Source organism: Amblyomma maculatum, chromosome 1 (genome assembly GCF_055883805.1).
Source record: "Amblyomma maculatum isolate TAMU_Amacu chromosome 1, ASM5588380v1, whole genome shotgun sequence".
In the NCBI taxonomy this organism is placed as follows: Eukaryota; Metazoa; Arthropoda; class Arachnida; order Ixodida; family Ixodidae; genus Amblyomma; species Amblyomma maculatum.
In genome coordinates, this window is record NC_139344.1 from 422449692 (window position 1) to 422472080 (window position 22389).

General features: G+C 42.7%; 1 protein-coding gene across 11 annotated transcripts in view; it reads left to right on the forward strand.

Annotated features, from left to right (window-relative positions):
- Positions 1–22389, forward strand: part of Ask1 (apoptotic signal-regulating kinase 1) — a 177056-nt gene that overhangs the window by 56608 nt on the left and 98059 nt on the right. For all 11 annotated transcript variants that reach the window (XM_084598099.1, XM_084598108.1, XM_084598103.1 and 8 more), the window contains 8 exons: positions 108–252; positions 2399–2590; positions 4180–4290; positions 7249–7418; positions 11022–11097; positions 17495–17587; positions 18923–19029; positions 20451–20621. In XM_084598099.1, the coding sequence (XP_084454225.1) occupies positions 108–252; positions 2399–2590; positions 4180–4290; positions 7249–7418; positions 11022–11097; positions 17495–17587; positions 18923–19029; positions 20451–20621 (1065 nt within the window). Of the gene's footprint in view, positions 1–107; positions 253–2398; positions 2591–4179; positions 4291–7248; positions 7419–11021; positions 11098–17494; positions 17588–18922; positions 19030–20450; positions 20622–22389 lie in introns of those variants that run through there.

Sequence of the window (22389 nt, forward strand, 5' to 3'; positions counted from 1 at the left end):
CACCATGAATTTGAAAGGAAGGGAGGAAACATGCTTCAGGTGTGACATGAGTATGGGTTGGTGCAATTTGTAGGTTCACGTGTGTTTGGGTGTTGGTCCTTATGCAGAAAAGCTCTGTGCCGGAGCTCAGATGAGGTTCCAGCCAAGGTGAGCTGCCCGGCCATGAGCGAGGCGGATGCACGTTCATGCTGTAGTGTGGCCAGCGCCTGCCCCCCGCGGAGCAGGATGGACGTCGTCTGTGTCATCGACCTGGTGGGCAAATATTATTCTGTTCTTCACATGCTTTTCATGCGTGTCTCTAGTCAAGGAATGGCAAAATTGTACAGTGGCATTAATGGCTTGCTTGTACAACAGTGAAAATTGATTCAAGAAATATCATAAGGCAGTTGACCGACTCAAAAAAAAAAAATTATTCAAATTCATTTTTTCCTGTCTGAATAGTGCTCTTTGAAATGTGCACATGCACTTGTAAAAATGCTGAGAACACTGCAGAAGTTAGAAAGCTCAGTGAGGTTTCTGATAGTTTTATAGTGTTCAGCACACAAAGAAATTGTACATAGTAGCATTGTATTGTTCTGCCGGCATTAAAGCTAATGGGACAAATGTGTCCAGCTTTCAAGGATTAAGGAGAATTGTGATTGTATTGTGCTGTTCACTTATTTTGAAAGCGGGCTTAATCGTATAAAAATGGCCAATTTTGACAGTGCAGCTCCTTTGCCTCAGAGGTAGCTTCTCGTAAGAGAGTACAATGCATGTGAAATCTGGTGACACTAAAATCAAACCTTTCGTGAAAATATGGCTGGATTAGCTCGATTGAGTTCCTGCTGCCTCTGTCACCACCCTGCTGCCTCTGTCATTATTTGATTCTGCCTTGAGATATGCATACAATTGCTTCTTTCAATCAGTTATCCTCGTTGACATAGTTACTAAGCATGGCAAAAGATAGCGCGTGGTGGCGTGTCATTTTTCGTTCTACTATACAGTCATGCCTCGTTAATATGGACACTTTGGTTTCCGCACAAAACTGTCCATAAAGCGAGTCGTCCGTAATAACGAATCAGAATTTTTTTCTAAAAAAAGAAGCGAACAAGCAAAAACCTCTAAGAATAGGGTCTGCTTTAGAGCATAATGTAGGCCAGCAAAGTTAGCTTTAGGAGCTACAAGAACATTATCCAAGTTACCGTTATGTTTCAAATGCCATGCAATTGAAAGTACTGTGATACAGTTGCATATTAGTCTCGATGGCGTTTCATTAATAAATTACTTTGCTTCTACTTTTCATCTCCCACGAACCCCTGCTATGTATCAGCTGAATGTTGCTGAATCCAACTTTCTACAAGGCGCAATCTGCTGTCAGAGTTTTGTTTGAGTGAATTGATGCAATACAAAAAATCGTTACGTGCATCGACTGTGTAAATTCGCAGTGTAAAATATGAAACCACAAGCGAAAAGGGCAATCAATCAGTCATTGGCACTATGTTCATGTGGTGTCTGTGAACAAAGGTTAGAAGAGAAAGTATCTTTGAAGCAGTGTAACGATTTGGTTTTCATGACTGTACATATTAATGCGGCAAAAATACATGGACCCTAATGGTATCTGTGCATTTTCTCCTTGTCCATTGTCCGGACAGTGAGTTTCCATATTAACGAGATGTAAATGTATGTAAAAAGTGTGGTCCTCAGAAAAACTGTCCACAACTCGAGTAGTCCATATTAACGGGGGTCGTATTAACGAGGCACGACTGTATATAAAGTCATTGCACGAGATGCATTATATAAGGTCAGAAAAGCACTGCAACCTAAGTATTGTCACAAATTGTAATGTGACTGAAAAAACAGATAAAATACTTGCGTAATGTAGAAATATCATCCTTTGTTCAGTAGTCTGTGATACAGTAAGCTGAGGTATGGTATTGGTAGATATAGGCTACAGGAGGGGTATATTGAAGCAAGAGTTTAATTCTAGATTTTTTTTTAGCAGTGGAATTAACAAGCTAGTTTTGTGTTTGTTGAAGCGTGCTTGGTACATTCTTGACTTTCAGTACGGAAATATGGGCTGTGTTACCTCGATGTGCCTTGCCATATGGTACCACGCCTGTACTTTGGAGAAAGGTGTGCAGTGGGCTTCACTTGCACTTAGCTTTGAAGGCAGAAGTTGTCAAACATTCTCAGAGCACGTCTGCAGCAGTGTTTATGATTGGTTGCTGTGAGCCATAGTGCCAGCCTATACTTGGTGACGACTTTATGTGGCCCTGGAGCACAGTGAATGGCCCACTGTTGAATGGCGCAGTGGACTGTAAACTTTTTTAGCAGACAGTCATCTGTGATTCTGAATGATGTCTCGGGGAGAGCAGAAGAGTACTTGGTCATCTCGCGGCTTTATCTCCCGCTTTCTCAGATCACGGGGACGGGCGCCGCGGGCGGACGACTGGCCCAGCGGAAAGCGGCGTTCGAAGAGATCAAAAAGGCGTCTAACTGCGTTGGGGCCACACTACACGAGCTGCCTTTCAAAAAGCTGGACTTTGGCGAGACCAAGGTGCTCGACCTGTTCTACAATGCAGATGTGGCCCTTGTGGACGTCTCCATACAGGTAAGTGGAATTCGCTCTTCAGCACGTGTTTGTCTGTTGAGGCAAATTAGAAGGGCACCAGATGGTGACAGCAGCCACATCACACATTGTCTATAGTTCAAGATGTTTACAGGATGAAAGAAAGGAAAACTTTTTGTTGGTGGGTTCATCTGGGATCTTTTTGTGGTGGAAAATTTTTATTTCTGCAAATTGAAAGCATTGAGTCTGCAAATTTGATATGAGACATAAAATGATGCTTCAGAGTATACCTGATTGCATTAACACAAACCAACCATTGCATGAATACATGCAAATTTTTTTTTTTTTCTCGTGAGGTTTTCAAAGTAGCTAAAGTGGCCTTCACCATCAGATTTGAGAGATGCTAAGAGAAGCAGGCTTTTTAATGGTCTTGGAGCAGAAAGGGGCATGCACAAGGGTGAAGGAAAATGTGATTTGATGGTTGTGTATAGAACATCGCTTATGAGGAACACTGTAATAGAGGGCTCGAGGGTAGCATTTAGTAAACCACCAGGGGGCTCTGTGACATGCACCAACGTCACACAGTATGCTGCTGTGGCCAAGGTCGAACAACTCGTGTCTTTAGGATCAGCAGTCAAGCACTCTGACCTCTTGGCCACAGTAGGGGGCAGCGGAGAAGGTGGCCATAGTTGTAAAAAGAATATGCTGCTGGTCATTGAGAAAGGGAAGGCATTTAAAGAGCTAAGTGGAATAGGGAAAGCCATGTAAGACGAATGCTTGCAGAATAGGGCAGCAAAAAACACTGATTAGCAGCAGCACCATGGAAGTGACTTTGTGGGAGGCTTAGATAGGGCAGCAAAAAACACTGATTAGCAGCAGCATCATGCAAGTGACTTTGTGGGAGGCTTAGATGTGCTCAGGTGGGGGGTCGGTACCTGAAGTGCTGCCTCTTAAAGAGAATTCAGAAGGTGTTTATCATATGGTTGCATTGAGGGAAGCAAATGCTTCTTAGCGTGCGTGCTATGTAGAAGTCCTGAGAAGTGAGCCGATGACTTGCAAACAGTTTAAACTTGCTGTCGCCACTCCTCATGGTGACTACCAAAGCTAATCTTTCGTGCGAAATTTTTTGAACGCCCCAAGGCATGCGTGTGAGGGTACTGTATTTTTCTGTGAGGATTCTAAATAACGAATTGAATAATGAACAGGGTATACGTGGATGGGTTGCCAAAGTTAAGGTTGTAAGAACTGCAATGCTACTCACGGCTACCTACATGGGCTTATCGTGTATGTAGCATTTGTGTTTGCAGTGTGCTGTCAACTGTTCTTTTCTGCAAATGGTCTTCCATCCTGGCTCATTGGGAGGCTCATCTTTTTATTTATTTATTTATTTTTGCAAATTCCTACAGTGCCATTGGGCATTATCGTAGGGAGATTAATTACAATCACAAAAGTTCATGAAGAGTCAAGAGTCAAAAAGACTGTTGCTCATTGGGAGACTGGCTGGGGTGTAGCCAAATGAGCATATTAGTTAGCACATAGCCAGTCATTGCAGTTCCTCTTGCTCCCACCCTGTGGCTTGACAAAAAGCCTAGTTTTTGACCGTGGCCTGTGCGTGGTTTCTCGTCGACCAGGACCAGCGCAATCCCCTCTTCTACCACCTGGGCGTGCGGGAGAGCTTTGGCATGAAGCAGAACATGATCCTCTACAACGACCACTCTCCCGGCGAGGCTTACTCTATCAAGGTGGGCACTTGCCTCCTTACCTTCCCAGCAGTCTCTTTATGCCTTTCCTGTAAGTCGCGTTATGTTTGTAGGCATGCTCCTGTTTACTGCATCATCGTCACATCACTAAATGACAAAAACCTCTTGTCAAATATCCCTTACCTGTGTCAATCCGAGCAAATATCCTGACCTTATCACTTCACCTGTAGTTAGGGTTGTCCCTAGCTAGGACTCTTGGGCTCTACTCTGTTACCCCCCATGAGCAGAGTGTCAGTTACCATATTTTTGCACATGTAACCTGCCCCAGCATTTAACCTGCATCTTGAACTTCAAAAAGCATGAAACAAAAAAATCTTTGCGTATGATTTGTGCACAAGAAGTATGACTAGGCAGTTAAAAATGTGGGAACAGTGAGCAGAGTCCTAAAAAATTTCTTGAAAAAAAATTTTTTTTGAAGGTTTCACGCCATAGTGGCATCATTGTGCGCTTCCCTCACTTCCATCTGTGCAGCATTTCTGCTCTTGTAGCATGCTGAAACTTCACGGCCATCATGTGCTGTTCGCCTCCTCACATACAACGCCACGTGCGAAGAAGTGAAAACTCTACAGCATTATACACTAAAGGAATCTGCGGAGACCTTTGCAGTTATGGAGCAATTAACACAATATTTTTAATGGTCTGTTACTTGGAAAGTTCGGCATCGGCGTTGTGATTGAAAAATCACGGGCATGGAGCAGGCGGTTGATAGCTAGCAGCTGAAATGGCCAGGCATGGATTCTTTAATGGTTTGTGCGACTTAATGAAACCACACAGTATCAGAAAGTTGGGAAGGAGCTGCCAACTACAGTTGCTCATTTAAGATGGGAAGGTGGATGGGTACTCCTAAGCCATGTAGGCATACTCATGCAGCATAGTTAAAGTGGGGCTCATATTTTGGGTGGTCGCCTACGCTATCGCATCATACTGTTAAAGGCGGAGCTCAAGTAGCACCCTTAATTTTTTACACTGTGTGTGTATCTAAAACAGTTCACAGAACTTAAAAAAAATACATAGCTGTGTTAGTTCTTGCCCTGACGGTCACTGTGGACAACTGTCACTGAGAAACTCATTGTGCCCGAACAGGGCCATGCATTGCCATGAAGCCGACTCTTCTCCCAGAAAAACATTTGCAGATAACCCAAACCCCTAATTTTTAAACTCATCTTTTTGTGCCCGGTTATAGGCAAGAAGATGCGAAGCATTTCTCTGTGGAATGTGTAGCTGTGTTTGTGTCATGCTGCCAAAATGTAATGCGAGACCGAAGTGCCGTGTGAGTTTCAGGAAAATAAATGAAAGGAAATAGGTAACTTAAAAAGGATAGCTTAAGCTGAGAACTGCCCTCTGCACTGCACTTCATCATGGTTTATCTGTAACTTTGACTATACTGCACGGTTTTACTCAAGCACTGTTGATAGTTGGATGGTGGCATCTGAGCAGAGCTAAGTGACATACCTGCTTGCCATGCCAAAGCTCGTATATCAGCATGAACAATGGCGTTGGTGCGTAACTTCTTTCTGAAGGACAGACATTTATCTGGAGCCTATAACATGTCACCAGAGCAGTTTGGGCCTTGTACCATCGATCTAACATTGAAGGAGTTTTGCCAGCAGTGGTGGCAAAACTCCTTATATTCTTACCCTACTCTTATTCTCCTCTGTACTTTTTTTTTTTCGTATTTGTAAGGCCTGGGGGTGATATCTTTACTTTTGGAAGAAACCATGCTTCTCGGTCTGGCTTATGATTTCTCTTGCAAAGAGTGAATAGAGGGCCCATTATTGACAGTATTAAAAGACTATGTTATCCATGTGAATTTGGAAGATGTAAAAGGGGAAAAGGTTTGCAAAGACGATAACCTTGATAAAATATATTTGTTTCAGTAGGAGCAATATGCATGCATACCATTTAATGTGTATGTGTGGCAAGCAAACTTGGCGTAGCACAGGTACGTTCCAAACGGTCAGGTAGTCCCGGAATGTCATCAACTAGCCTGCAACATTTTTTTTCTTTTGCACCGATTTGTGGCTTTTCATTCTCAGCATATTTGGCTATGTAACTTAATGGTTATGTTGTCTACTGTTGCTGTTTAAGGTAACTTGAAAAATCTCTCACCATCATGGGGTCCGGGACCATGTGGCCGACGTATATATACGTAGTCGTACGAGCACCCTGACCCAGCAAAAGGGACTTGTGTTTGAACTAGGAGGCATTCGAATATTTGAAATTTTGAATATGAGTCAAATATGTTCCTTATTTGATTTGTATTCTGATTCTAAAAATTGATATTCAGAATTTTCTCGCATTCTAAAATTACCAAATAGACCGCAAATTTCACCATAATTATCGACTGCGTGGACTGTGTAGTGAAACACCCTTAAAATGCGACAGGGCCATTTTGTGAAGGACATTCTCTTTCGTGAATTTTTTAATCTTTAGTTTTTATTTTTTTCACTGATGAGATATTAAATTCAATATTTGAAGGGAAGCATCCTCAAAATGCTACGGTGCCGTTTTGTGAAGAGGGAACTTTCCTTTTGTGAATTTTTTGATCTCGTCATTTTTTTGTGCGTATTTTTTATTGCTTGGATATTCGGTTCAATATTTCAAGGCATTTTCTTTTACATATCCGTATTCGATTCATTTTAAAAAATTTCAGTATTTGCAGGCCCCCTGGTTTTAACTGAAAACTGCAGCCTCGACTTGGCTGCTGATGAGGGCTTTCCAGGTGATCCAAGGAGTTTCTCGTCTGTTCACCACAATATAGATATGTATTCATGTGAACGATGCAGGAATATCCCATGCGTGGCTTAGGTTGGGTGCTAATAAGAGGCATTGGCATGACACATCTGTCACCACCACATTTTGTTTCTTACTGAATGGTAAGAATTTAACTGCTTTGACTTGACTTCAGCGAGAATATGCTGGTGCCCTTCTGTTTTGTAGATTGCGTGTTCAAGTTACCCTTTGACGACGTACAAGGTCAATGATGCCGGTGTCTGCGTTATCACCGAGGCGCCCGGAATGGCTATTGTCGCTGAAGACACGGTGGAATCTAAGCAGCCCCTTCATGCCAAGCTCAAAAAGTTCCTCCAAGATGTTGAAGTTCAAACCAAGTGAGTTGCGCCCAAAAGGTTGAGCCATCACGTCTCGTTCTTTTGTCAGCTGACAGTTTGCTTGTTATTGTTTACTTGGATCATGTTTGCTTTCAGTCGATTTGAGCAATTTTCATTGTTCCAGCAGGCCTGTTTTACTGCAAATATATTTTGTGCTTAGTTAAATTTGTCTTTTAGCCTTCCCAGGCAGTGGAGTATGTGAAAGGTGTGACCTTAGCAGTGTGTAGGAGCTGAGCACAAACATTTGTAGTGCCGAGTTACCATAGTGTGGTAAAACCTTTAGCATTAAGGGGCCCCTGAGGCTAAGAAAAGTGAGACTGATGGATGCTGAACCGTCCGCATCGGTCTACAAATATTTTCGATCTTGCTTGTGCAGCATCAGATATATCGGCTGTTAAGAAAAACCCTCTTCGTTCTCTGTCTCGGCTTATGCATCGGACCTGGCCGGAAATAAATCGGTGGTTACGCAATGAGTGCATTTTGCCTGTACAGGCATCAACCATGCTAGGCAATCGTGTCTTTGAATGTCAATGCAGCTTTTCTCTCAATCCCATTTGTGTTTGATGTTCCATCACGAGACTAACTGCCGACAATACTGCTGATCCGTTCAATGTTGCACAAGGCAGGATTCGTGAGAGAAGCCAGTGGCAGACGTTGCCCTGAATTGCGCAGGTAGGTATTTTTAAAAATTATTTGTGGACTATCGTCGCCTCACTTTTGAGAACTGGTACTGGGCATGAATGCTTATTAGCCTCTACCATTCCGTGGGCTTTTTAAAACGTGCTTGGTTTAAAGAGACTAAGTTGGTTTATGTCGAGAAACAAGCCGCTTAGTTGCAGCGAGCTTTTCATAAGTCTCGCCTGAATAGTGTGGGCAGCCATTTGCATGCTATTTTAGTAGAGCAGTCATCAACAGGCACAGCTGTTGGCTACGGAGGTTATAGCAAATTAACCACTCTTGCCTCAGGTCCATAGTTTGCAGAATACAAGTGCCACAAATCAGAGCACCACTATCAAAAATATATCAGTAAATATTAAGCATTGACTACGCCATTAAATTTGCCGTAATGTAAGACCCGGTTAGAACAATATATCGGATGTAACAAGGGAATAGCGCAGCACCGTCAAGTTTTGCATGTTTCTTTTGTTAAAATAAACTGGTTTGCATCTGTCCCTGAGAGCCAACCTTAAAAGAGGCAAGACACAGAAGCACTACAACCGCACGAGCCAAACCACGCTCACATTTTTGAAAATGCGCGAATGAGAAGCTGGGGGAACCAACTGACGGATCGGCTCCACTCGCCTGACAGCGCACGCTGTAGTCGTACACTGTACCAATCAAAGCTGACAGATAGAAATTATTTCTGTCAAAGAAATGAACATTTTAAGCTACTTTCCTGTCACTTTAAATGCTCTGAAATTTATCATGTCTTTATTTTTAGTATAAACAGGTTATAAGAATGGTATTCCCTTGGCATCTCAGTATTGTTATAAGTGCGTTTGACTGTGCCTCAACCCCGACGGGGTGGCGGAGTGGTTAGGGCGCTCGATTACGTTGCCTAACGATGCGAGATCGAATCCCGGTCTCAGAGGCCGCGTTTCAGGGGAGGCAAAAAGCTAGACACCTGGGTGCTGTGCGATATCTGTGCGCGTTAAGGAACCCCAGGTGGCCGAAATTTCCAGATCCCTCCACTTTGGCATCTCTCATAGCCTGAGTCGCTTTGGGACGTTAAGCCCCACAAGCCAAGCCAAGACCTCATGTTTGCTAATTACCCCAGGGATTCTTTTCTGCATGTCTTGTGAAGTTTTCACTCGTGATATGAAGACACCTCCCATTTTTATTGCCAAAACGTGAATACTTACTGCATTATTTTTACACATAACGAATGCACACCCTCCCGCCATTTTCACAATTTTTTGAGGTGGGTGTTCATTATATGAGTAGGTGCTGTACTTTAACCCTTTGAGTTTTGGACATTTTTGGGAAAAAAAGTTTAACCCCAGTATCAAATATTTTTATTGCTGATCTTAAACAAAATTCTTAAAAGTCTGAAAAAAAAATAGGGAAAAATATATAGGGAGTGTATTATAGTTATAACATTGATGAAACTAAATGGGAGAGCAATGACACCCTGTGAGTGTCGATAAGCTGAGAGAGCCCCAACGAAGATAGAAATCAGCCTTCATGGCCCTCTGCAAACGTCCCAACAAAGATAGGGAGGGGTCAACTTTCGCATTTCCGTTGCGATTGCGTGGAGAAAATAAAACGGCGAGGGCAAACAACGTGTAATATGAAAGGTCGCAATTTTTTTTTTCTGCAAGATGATCGCGTAAACAAGTTGCACCACTTCTTGTAAGTCCTACAAGGTCTTCACGGGCCTCCGCTTGCGTCCTGACAAAGATAGAGGGTAAATTTTGCGCATCTGTTGCGATCACGCGGCGAAACCGAAACCTCAAGGTTGTGTCGCCGCAAACAGAGTGCAACATGACAGTCACAATCAGTTTTCTTTTCCTCCTCAAGATGGTTGCTTAGACAATATTTAGTACTGTTCTAAGATGGCAGCATCTCCTCAGTAAGCGAGTCTTTTCAAAAATGCGCAAAATTTCAAACATGCTTTGCACAGTGCGCGAATTCGGCCTCAGTACCCGTACGGCAAAAGCACCCAAAGGGTTAAACGAGGAATAATATTTGGCGACTGCTTGAGCAAGCTTGAAGTAATGTTAATGGATTGTGTACCAGATTAAAAAAATTGGGTCACTGTGCCTACAGTTAGAAAAGACTTGTGCAGGGGCAAAGCATTTGTATTATATACACGCGCTGGCAGAAGCCATCACTATTTTTTCTTTAACCACTTTCTTTGCACTAAGCCTGGCACATGAGATAAGGCCAGTAGTCGCAGAAGCCTGTTCTGTGACATGGTATTGTTGGTTCCTACATCAGTGCCGTTCATGCTTTGACAGCATGTGGGCAGGATGTAGAAAAGCTTGAATCAGCAGAACTGGTTGGAATTAGTTTACATGGAACTAAGTTACAATACTTTCAGCCCAGAGCCTTTTTAAAAACTGGATTTCATTGTGAAGGTCATCACGTTGTGCGATTGAAACAAATTTCAAAAGAAAAAGAACAGTGCTCATCAGCGGAAATGGGGTCAAAGCCTGGATAGAATTGTATTTCATTGTGAGTTCTTTTTTTTTTTCCCACATGATGTCTCATGAAGTGAGCCATCGTAGAGGTAGTTGTAATAGCAATAGGCTGAAATGGTTCACAGAACAGAATAAGAAAAAAAAATGCTGTTGTGCATAATTTAATTACAATTCAGTTTTTTGTTTGCAATGAAAATTTTGTTTTTATAACAGCATTGCCGTTTCCAAGCAGAGAAATGTTTAATTGCTATGCACTTGGGTAAGGAAAACGAGGCAGTGCTTTAATCAGCTAATGAGAGTAATGAACGCTCTGAAGCACTCGGGCGCCGGTTACTGCTCAAATGGGATTCAGGATATGCAAACGAAGATAATTTGCTAAAGGGCCGCTGAGCATTCGGAGTAAACAGGTTACCCTTTTGCCTATGGCTTCATGGAGCATATCGCATATCTCGCACTGCAGAGCCCACATGAAGGAGAAGTTCCTCGCTGACCTGCGGAAAGCACGAGAGATGTACACTGGTGAAGAATTAGCCAAGGTATGCACTGTTGGTTCACTATTTCTTCTTGGCAGCACGGCCTTCCTTCACTGGGATATTTGTACACTCGGCTGCAGCCTGACTTTAAGCATTGTTGTGCCTCCTGTGATATTATTCTGGCAGAGACAAAAAGGCATCACTTTTCGAGTTGCTTAGCACAGCTGCTCAGGTCACTTGTGGTGGGTCGCAGAGGTGCTGGCAAAACAGCTTTTTGTAGGACCAAAGTTGAACCTTGGTCATTTTAATGCATATAATATGTTAGTTTACTTACCCTTTAAATATATACTACCCGGATGAACCCCAGACGAAAAGTTGGTAAGCAGTTTGACAGTGGCAGCCCTACAAACAAAAGATGCCCCCGTGAGAAGCAAAAAAACTAGTGAAGAGGCAGCGCAATCACACACACAAATGTATGCATCGAAAATTCCCCAACCAATAAAATACACTGTTAGAATCGCTTTGCTAGATCAACACATCCACAAGCGAACTATTGAGGCAAAACAAAAATCTGTAAAAAGTACAAAAGAAGAGCTACTCACCTCTGTTAACAATGTGGAACTACTCTTTTGAGAAAGAGAATAAATGTTATTTTCACATTTCTGGTTATTCAGTAAGTATATGTAGTCCCTTTCCTGCAACAGTCTCACATGTGAGGCTAGCAGAATGTTCAAGAGTAAAAAAAAAAATAAATGACTAGACTCCTCTGGGTATGATATTGTAGATGTAGCAGAGAAATAACTTCAATTAACAGTGAGCAAGACCTTCACAAGTCACAGATGCTCGGGGCAGACTACAGTGGAAGGAATAAATATTTCATTGTTCTGTGAGTGCACATGATTTTTGGGCTGTATTCCGACTTCATTGCCCACTGAGGCCAGGAACGAAGGTTTTCATTAACAGCAGTGCTGTAATAAATTAGTACATTCACTGAGGCTTACACTCTTCGGTTTAGTAATTGAGAAGTCCCTGCATGGTCACATTCAATGAAAAAGAGAACAAGTAAACAACTTGAAACCTTTATCTCCTTCAGTCATTGCAGCATAAGGCAATTTTTTTTTTAACTGCCATTCATCTGGTTAACCTTTTATGCGTTGTAAGCTGCAGGCACGTATCTCATGTGCACGGATGATGAAATTGCATTCAGAATGGCTCTGGAAGCTGAATGACATAATTTTAAGTCATTCTGACCTCTAGTTTTGTAGAAAAAAGGCTTAAACTTTAGCACCAGCAACTTCATAAAAAAGCATCAAACATGGTACTATACCAATGGTACTATACCATATCCATACTTCTCATGTATATCCATACATGTATATCCATATCTCATGTTCACGGATGATGAAATTGCATTCAGAATGGCTCTGGAAGCTGAATGACATAATTTTAAGTCATTCTGACCTCTAGTTTTGTAGAAAAAAGGCTTAAACTTTAGCACCAGCAACTTCATAAAAAAGCATCAAACATGGTACTATACCATATCCATACTTCTCATGTATATCCATACATGTATATCCATAGTATGTATATTCATAGTATGTATATCCATACTTCTCCTCAGTGTTTTCATTCACGAAAACGATGGGGATTAAATAGAGCACACCTTTTGCAAATCTAGTGCTCCTTGATGCGCTCTGAGATTGTGTATGGCTCGGCAAGACCATCCTGTTTAAATCAACCCGATCCTGTTCATTATTTTGATCTGCACTTATCATTTGAAGCGCACAGAACATCTCCCGTAGCCAGCCTTTAGTGCATCAGGAAATGACCCTCTGCCACTTTTGTGCAGCCCCCAGTGATATGTACCTTCACATTGAAACATTCGCACAAACAGGAAACGTGACTAGAGCATATTACAAGAATAATTTTCACTGCAAGGATAATATGATGCCTATACTAGATTTTTTTACTCATGGCTCAAAAACATATGCATGTTGGAAGTGCAATAGTTCAAAGCGAAAATTTAAAAATGATACGACGGCTGCAATGCGCCTTGGTTTTTGTTGCCGAGTGTTGCACTGCATGTGTGGCTGTAAAGCAGATAGAGAAAAAATTAAAAAAATTACAGGACTGCACTTAAAATTTTTTTAAGAGCGCAAATGGCAAAAGCCACCTTATAGGACTGTTTTCACTAACTGCATCGTCATTGGCATCTCTATTGTCATCATTATCACTAACTACATCGTCATTGTCATCACTACCGTTACTGTCATCATTATTATTATCAAATAAGTACACCATCATTGTCATCGCTGCTATTATCCTCATGCTAGAAAATAATTACAACGTGTTTCTCACGAGTCCGGCGTGGAGTTGTAGATTGCGCACTGTGCTCAGGATCAGAGGTGTGGTGGTTCGATTCCCGATGGAGAAAGGTTTTTTTTTTTTTTTTTTTTTTTTTAGATGTCAGTTAGCGCCTTCGTGTGGACACATCAGGCAAACACATCGGGCGAAAATTTCCCATCTACACCACCCACGAGCATAGAGAGGCTTTCGCTTTAGAATAGCACCATCCACACTGATTCTGTGAGTATGCTCTAGCACCGCAACCAAGAAATGCGGAAGAACCTTTAATGGGAAACATCGTGCATAACATAAAGCCACAACTCAAAAACCTAGCATAGGGTTCTACTGGGTCCCTAGCCATGTGGGGATCGATGATAACAAAATGCAGGTGCATGCGCTGCACAAACCCGGTTTAGTCAAATACAGTAGAATCTCGATGATACGAATTCCAAGGGAGCACGCAAAATATTCGTATCATCCCGAATTTGTATGATCCAAAACAAGTCAACTTCCAAATGGGAATGAATCGAAAATGAACCAAACTTTATTATGGCGAACTACTTGCGGCCAAAGAAGTCCGTAATGCTTGTCTGCACTTTTTTGCTGTTAATGTCGCGGACAAGCTCTGCCTGAAAGGCATAAAACCGTGCCGTGGTTTCGTCGCTCACGCTGCCGGCACTTACGGTGTGGCGCAGAACGTCCAAAGCGTGAAGAGTATCTGCCGTTGACGGCGGCTGATCACACTCATCGTCAACGTCACCATCGCTGTCAGGCTCATTTTCGCAATCATTCGCTTCGTTGACCACGTCTTCAATAGAACTCAGCCCACAGGTTGCGACGTTGTCGTCCGCGGTAACGAAGTCCCAGGCCGAAGTTTCAGTTTCCAGATTGTCCCAGCCATCAATCGTGAGGTCTTCATCTGGCTCTTGACAATCTCCTACTGAAGCCGCAGCAAGTCCAATGGCAAATCCGCTTTTTCTAAAACAGTTCGAGATTGTGTCTGAAGTTACACTATCCCACGACATGGCTAGAAGGTGCAAAGCATCTAAGAGACTGATCCGCAAGTTTGCTTCTTTACGGTCAATTTTCGCCAGCAGACACCTCACTAGAAGTCCTTTAAAATGATGCTTCACATTTCTAATTATCCCAGCGTCCAGTGGCTGAAGATGGCTGGTAGTGTTCGCTGGCAGGAACCTGACTTTCACGTTATTGAATGTCATTTCCTTTGGGTGGGCAGAGCACTGGTCCACGAAAAGCAAAATTTTCCGGTTTCTTGACGCCATTTTTCGATCAAGGCTTGTCAAGAACTCGCGGAAAAAATCTCCAGTCATCCACGCCTTTCGGTTACCTTTGTAAAAGACAGGCAAACGCTCCGCCAATCGGAAACACCTCGGTTTCTTCGACTTACCGATGACGGTAAGCTGGTGTTTCTCAGATCCATCCGAGTTGCAGCAAAATAGTACTGTTACTCTCTCCTTGCTTTTCTGGCCGACCTGGCATGCCTGGCCTTTTACGCACAAACTTCTTTCCGGTTGAAGGTTGAAAAAGAGGCCCGCCTCGTCGGCATTAAATATGTCGCGTGGCGCGTACTCCGAAATCAGCGCCGGCAGCGTGTTCAGCCACTCATCTATAGCTGACTGGTCCACTTTCTTGCCTTCACCTGAGACGACTCGGTAGACAAGTCCGTGCCGCCCCTTAAACCGGTGCAGCCATCTCCCAGACACTTGGAAATTTTCAATTCCAAGCGAAAGCACGACGGTATCGGCTTTTTCACGTTGCACCTTGCCGTCCACGTTGACGCCGGCCGCTGTCACTTCGCGGAACCAAGTCAGAAGAACCTTTTCCAGCTTGACATGGGTCGCTGTTTTAGCCTGCTTCACGTTCGCATCGAAGTGCTGCACATTCTTCAAGATGACATCTCGCTGCCCAACAATGGTTCAGAGCGTCGACGGTGCCAACCCTAGCTCTTTTGCTAAGTCGACACGCTTCTTCTTAGGGTTTTCATCAACCCTCCTCAGCACTTCAAGCTTTTCCTTAAAAGAAAGGGCTTTACGCTTCCGCGACATTTCGGCAGCAGTGAACGCTTGCGTCTTTCTAACGTTTGGGCACTTCACGTCACAGCGAACGACAGAAAGAAGCGGCAAACGGAGAACCGGAGAACTACTGCAGCGGCAGCCAGCATCACAGGCCTCGTGGGAACAGCCGGCGAGACAACTTTTCGATAGACCAATGAGCTGCAATGGTAGGGGTAACATTAAGAGATAGGAAGCGTGCAGATTGGGTCAGAGAAATAACTCAAGTTACCGACATTCTAGTGGAAATTAAGAAGAAGAAATGGACATGGGCAGGACATGTAGTGCGAAGAGAGGATAACCGATGGTCGCTGAGGGTAACAAACTGGATTCCAAGGGAAGGAAAGCGTAGCAGGGGCCGGCAGAAAGTTAGGTGGGCGGATGAGATTAAGAAGTTCGCAGGGGTCAAGTGGATGCAGCTAGCACAGAACCGGGTTAAGTGGAGAAATATGGGAGAGGCCTTCGCCCTGCAGTGGGTATAATCAGGCTGATGATGATGATGATGAATGAGCTGCCAGCGAGTGAATGACGTACACGACTGGGCACGTGCTCGTCGGTTTGCTACGAAAGGGAGGTGGGGGTAGGGTGGCTGGTGGGGTGAGGGGGGTTGGAGAGGCAGCGGCCGCGGTGGGTACCCTCTCCCCCTGTGAGCTCTTGCGCTGAGCTGCTCAGTGGCTTTGTGTGTTTGTACAACGTTCGTTGGTATCATTCGCGGCGGGGGAGGGGGGGGGGGGAGTTAGCGGCGGCCGCGTGGGTTATGTTACCCTCTTGAGGCCAGCCGCGCCGGCCTGCTCGCATGCGCGACTGGTTTGCACGTTCGTATCAACCGCGGCGGGTTCAGAAACTCTTCGTATCACCCCAAATCTTAACGTATTCTATACAATGTAGTCTGTTCAAAGCAGTCTTAAAATTCGTATCGTCCCGAAATTCGTACCAGCCGTAATCGTATCATCGAGATTCTACTGTAAAATAAATGGGCATGGAGAATGGAAGTCGTACAGACATCAGGATCGCTTTGGAGAAGTAATTTTGTGTCACTTACGCATTGGGCATGCACACCTTACTCGCAACTTCTTGCGGGCTAAATGAGACAAACCTCTCTGCAAAAGATGCAACGATGTACTTACGTTAAACCACCTTTTAATTTTGTGTACAACACTTGAAGAACTAGGAAAAAAGTGAACAATGAACACATCTCATTGCATACTATGTTGCTTTTAGGCGCACAAGCGCTTGTTGATTACTGAAAATTTTTGTTTCTTGAAGGAGCAATTGTTTTAAACAAGCTTGTTGTATCGGGCAATTCCGCCCAGTAACATCAAATTCCATGTGCTTGACATATTATAGTCTTGGTACTTTTGTGCTATAAATCTCAGTATAACTAAGACTTTTTCGATGTATAAGAAAACCTTGCATCCTAATTGAAAATCCCTTCAAGAAGTGTTATGAGTCAGCTGACTGATAAAAGATGGTAAAAAGCAGTACGATTGTTGAATTTCATTCCTTCAGGCCAAAATGTTGCACATAAAACTATGCATTGCACTTGTAAAAGCATGTAGGATCTATTAGTGAAAGGTAAAAATATGCTAAATGGTTAGTTCGATAGTTCAGCCGTATGTTCAGCATTCAAAAATATGGTACATAGGGCACCATTTTCATTTTCTGGTACCTGAACCTAGTGGGGCAAATGTGTCGTATAAAGGATTAAAGAAATTCCTCCTGCACATTGCAGGCAAGTGTCATTGAAATCAGAGTATTGAAAAGAAAGGCATTCCATTTAGAAAGTTTAGTGTAAAAAGATAAGGTGAAATTATATTGCTTAGGCAAGAAGTGACTGATGCAATAAAGGGAACTGCCCAATATTTCCATGTATATCTTTTGTTTGCATTTGTAGGATTGGAAAGCTCTCATTACTGATCACTGAATTGCGGTAAGATCACTGACTGGGTGCCACTATGACCTCAGTGTCAGTTAGTCCGTTCAGTTGCAGCCTATATTATGCCATTGCTGTAGTTATTTTCTTTTCTTACTCTTTTTTTCAGACTCTACGAAACTTTAGGAAACGCCTTGATGACCCTAACATCATATCTGGTGATGTCGTCCTCAGCATGCTCATATCATTCAGGGACATTCAGGTTGGTTCTTCTCAAGAGTTTGTTTGATTAGACAACCATATAATGGTACATTAAGTGTAGCTCTCAGCTTGTCTATTGCCACAGTTAGAGTTGATGTGGAAATTTTTCACTTGTGTGCTTTAAAATATTCGCAGTTAATTCTAGTTCCTGAGTTGCTTTGGGACGTGAAACCCCACAAGCCAAACCAAACCAATTCTAGTTGCGCTAAACACAGATTGCATTCTTTTGTAACAGCATTTCTTTGTGCAACATTTCATGCCTCTAAAAATACAAGTCAAAGCTGAGTATAGCGAGCGCAGATACTGCTAATTAATGGCTGTGTCAAATTCTCTCTGTCTTAATAAAAACTCATATGCAATGTTTATTTTATATGTCGAACGTAGCTGACCATAAAGCTAATACAGTCTAGCCTTGATCTAATGAACCTCAATGTAACGAAGTTAGAAATGCCACAACATTTTTAGTTTCAGTTTCTTTTTCATCGAAATGCATGTATTTTTTTTCTTCAATGTAACAAAGTAGTTTCTCGCTGCAGTTTCAGCACAACAAAGTTCTTGTGAGCACAAGAAGCAAAATTGGGCAAATTCTACTACCTAAAAAGCAAAAAAAACAAAAAAACGTTTTGCTTATTGCTAAATCATGAAAGGTGTTCATAGAAGCAGCATACGTTAACAGAAACGTTGATGCACAAATTAAAAAAAAAAAGCTTTTCTCATTTTGTGGCCTCAGTCGAGGAGATTTAAATGGGTAACCTTGAAACCTGGAGTATGTGACATCAGTAAATTCCTGGCTGTCTGTCTATATTTGCTATGCATTTGCAAGAGCACGGGAGTTTAAGCTTTCTTCTGGCATTTCAGACAAATATTGACTCCAGTTGTAACTTAGTTACCAGATTAACTAATCAACACTTAGGCGACAGGATATGTGGCCATGTCCGGAGCATCATAGATTTGTCGGTAGTGATGTCACAGGCGGGTTGAATCCTACTCTCGGTGTAATGTTTTTCATTTTTATATCTTTTAATGCTTATACTAGTTTGAAAAAGTTTTTGTACCAGAAAGAGGCGACTTTAAAAATTGTGATTTGATAACTGTAATGCGATAATAAACTCAAACTGAAATCTCCCGAAGTTCTTCGTTGCGCTTTAAAGAATCCAAAGTGGTTAAAATTCTTGGAGCCCTCCCTACAGTGTCCCTCATAGCCGATGTCACATTGGCACATTAACTATTTTATGATTTTTTTACCTTTTTGTTTTAGCGAGGTTCAACTTAATTTCCTCTGTATTTTATTTCATGTTTATTTCATCCTGCTTCCATTCTTTCTTTTTCTTGTTAGGATTATGACGCCATGGTGAAATTGATGGACGACCTGCAGACAGTGCCAAACATAAAGTTCACATCCACACCTGCCATCCAGCACTCCTATGCATTTGCCCTGAATAGGTCAGTGTGTTGCCTTTTAAGAGCCTGTTCAGTTTGGAATGGAATATATTACTTCTTTGTTTGTTTTTTATTATAAATCCAGAAATGATGTGCTTTGCTTTGGGGACATGAGTTGTTCCACTTGAAGAAATGCCATGCATAGTTCATGGCATGGTATCAGCTTTGCGATCCCTTTTGCAGCCAGTACTATTCTTCGACATGCGCATAAGTGCACTCACAGTTCACTACCGTGTTGAAAATCTAAACGCTTAGGACTCAGGTAAAGGTTGCTGTTCAATTGGAGCCAAACACACTTACTGGATCAGAGAGTTGCACCATATTAAAGAAAAACTTCCCCTATTTGTTCGATTCTAACGGTCACTTTTTTCTGGAAAAAGAATCGCCCAAGTGTCATGTTCACGTTCGAATTTATTACAAAAATGCACCTATGCCAGCAGCAGTAGTTTGTCATCGATATCACAGAAAGGCAGATTGGCATTCCTTGCGAGCTGATATCGCCTGCAGCAGTCATGGATATAAGCCTTGTGAGCATCCGAGGTGTCTCATTTCCATGGCTATGACCTGAACTTGAGTCGGTGTGGAAATGTCTTTTGCAAAGTTCACTGAGGCTGGAATCAAGATCGAAAAAATTGTCATCTTGTGTGCAGAGGCAGGTTGCAAATTGGGTGGTCTCATATTCGTTTGCTGTTCCTGAAACATGTGCTTGTGATTGGTAGAAGTCAAGAGACGGGACCATGACCAGCAGTTTTATTCCATACGGTTTCGGTAGGCCGGAGGTGTGCAGCTTTCCAGAAGTAGAACCTGGTTAGTTTCTTGCAATTGCAGCTGCAAGCAGACCAGAGGCTTGTGACTGGAAGTTTTTATAGTTAGTGTTGTGCAAGTGGCAAGGGAGGAAGGCCTTAAACGAACGGAGTTCAGAGCCAGCAGATGCTGGTTTATTAAAACCTTTATGTGAGGGCCTGGATTTGCGCTTCAAATGCGAACATGCATCTGACAAAAAGGCACAACAAGGAGAGATACCATTTACTTCGTCTTGCAGCAGTTGCACTAGAGGTAGGTTGTTCCAAGTGAGAAGATTTAGTTATCGAAGTGTGAAATTCTGGACGCATAATAATTGAAGGCGCCACACTTTATCTTTTCTTATCTTGAAAAAAGAAAACAAACGGGTGATTTTTGGAATAGAGTGGCTATGTGCTGTCTAAGCTACTGTCAAATAGAACAGCTGATATTCACAAGTTCGTAGAATGTCTGGCTCTGTATTATTGAATCTGATATTCGGTTTGCAAGTTTTTGGTGATTATGCAATGGGTAGAATCTATTTGGGACCCACTTGTATTGTTTACGAAGCAGCACCGTGCAATCCGTGAGGCAAGTTGCAGTGCTGAAAAATTGAGTTTCATCACGTGCTTGCATCTTTTCAGGCGGAACCTGCCGGGTGACCGTGAGCGTGCCCTGGAGGTCATGACCTCTGCCCTGCAGAAGAAAGAGAACCAGGTCCCAGACATCCTGTGCCTCTGTGGCCGCATCTACAAGGATAAGTTCGTTGAGTCTGACTACACGGACCAGGAGAGCCTGCGCAATGCCATCCACTGGTGGGTCGCCATCTCCTCCGCCGAGGCAGCTGGTGGAAGTCGAAAGGGCATGGTTACATAATTTCGGGCTGAACTGTCCGAGTGTGATCCAATTTCTGTGCACATATAGATTGCCTTGGGCAGTGGAAGCAGTACCTATTTGTCTTTAGGGATAGTGAGTGATTATAAGAGTTCATGGATTCGGGGCTCATAATTCGGAAATCTATAGAATCTTAACTACCAGTGCATTCCTGGCCATTGCCTGTATAAGCCTGTGGCTTTGGATGTTCACGAATTCAAACACTGTGGGTCTTGAACTAGTTATTTCAAATGTTTTTCTGTAGGCTGGCTGATTTCAAAGGTGACTGGCTTAGCAAGTGATGGTAAAAATAGCCGTTCTCACATCTGAAGCACCTCTAATGTGCGTGCAATGACAGGCAAGGTGATGAACAGATGGCTCTACTGTAGTTTGCAAATAGTATTTGCTTCTTGGCTCAATTTGCACTGCATTTTCACTGTTCACACTATCCAAACCTCCTAAACACTCAGTATAATCTAGAAATTCTGTTTATCTTAACTTGCAGCCAAACGTCGCTAGTTAAGCTAGTTCGCACCTTGTGCATCATTTACCTTTCTCTTTTCTCACTGAATCATTGGCCAGCATGCAGAAAAAGCGCATATGCTGTAATGTTAAGTCTTGCTTAAAATGTGCTGATGTCATTCGTGACGTTGGAGAGCAAATTGCAGCATTGCTACACAGCACGCCACAGCGGTGTACCTCCGTGCAGTCAACAATTTGCCCTGAGGTGCCGGTGGCAGATGCAAACTAGCACCAACAATCCTCTGATTTTCGATTGTGGCAGTAGGAGGTGCACACAAAAGCAGGATTTCGAAGGGACAGCAGACGATCAAGAGTTTCCTTATTGCCGGAATATAGCTGTCGCATAGTTTTGGTTTCACCGTAACTTCAAGCCATGCCCTGACGGTATGTCAAGTTGTGAAAAAGGTAGCGAAGACCCTTACGGTTTGGAGCATTTCTTCGACCTGAAAGCACTTGAGGAAACCGGGAAAAAACAGTTTTCACTCGGGCTTCACCTCAGGTGCATACAGATGTTCATAAGTTAAAATTTTTTTCATGCAAGCAGTTTTTGGCAGTTGTTTCAGGCCCATTCGATAGTTCGAACATTCGGTTAATTCTAACATTTTTTCTGGTTTTTGGAGTTCAAATTAATGACGGTATTCACCTTCTAATCAAAGCAGATGCTATTTGCACGAGAAATGATAGTACTGTTAAATATTTATTGCGTGCCATTTCAAACAAATTTCCCTGCCACAGTTTCTTGGTCTTTAGCGATTTTTTAGAAAACAAATTAATAACTGCTCGGAGTTTTCTTTGAGTTAGTGTTGACACAAATATTCCCTTTTTAAAATTTTCCTTTTTTTGATTATTATTTATTTATTATTATTATTTTTTGTTTGTTTGTTTGTTTGTTTGTCTGTCTGTTTGCTTGTTTTTCGTTGTGCTGTCGAGCCTTAATATAGTGAAGAAAAAGTGCTGAGTCTAGAGAGAAATGCTGCAAAGTGATTTCAGCTTTTAACAAATGAAATGCCGGTGGACATCTGTTAAGATTGCATGTTATAGTGGGTCTAAGAGCAGAAATGATCAAGTTCATCTGTTTAGTAATATTGCCACACCGCTGACCATCTTCTGGCGCCACCAAGTGGCCGAATGTCTTGGCACGTGGCTAAGCGTCATCCTCGTCTCTCTCTCGAGTTTTCGCTTGATTAA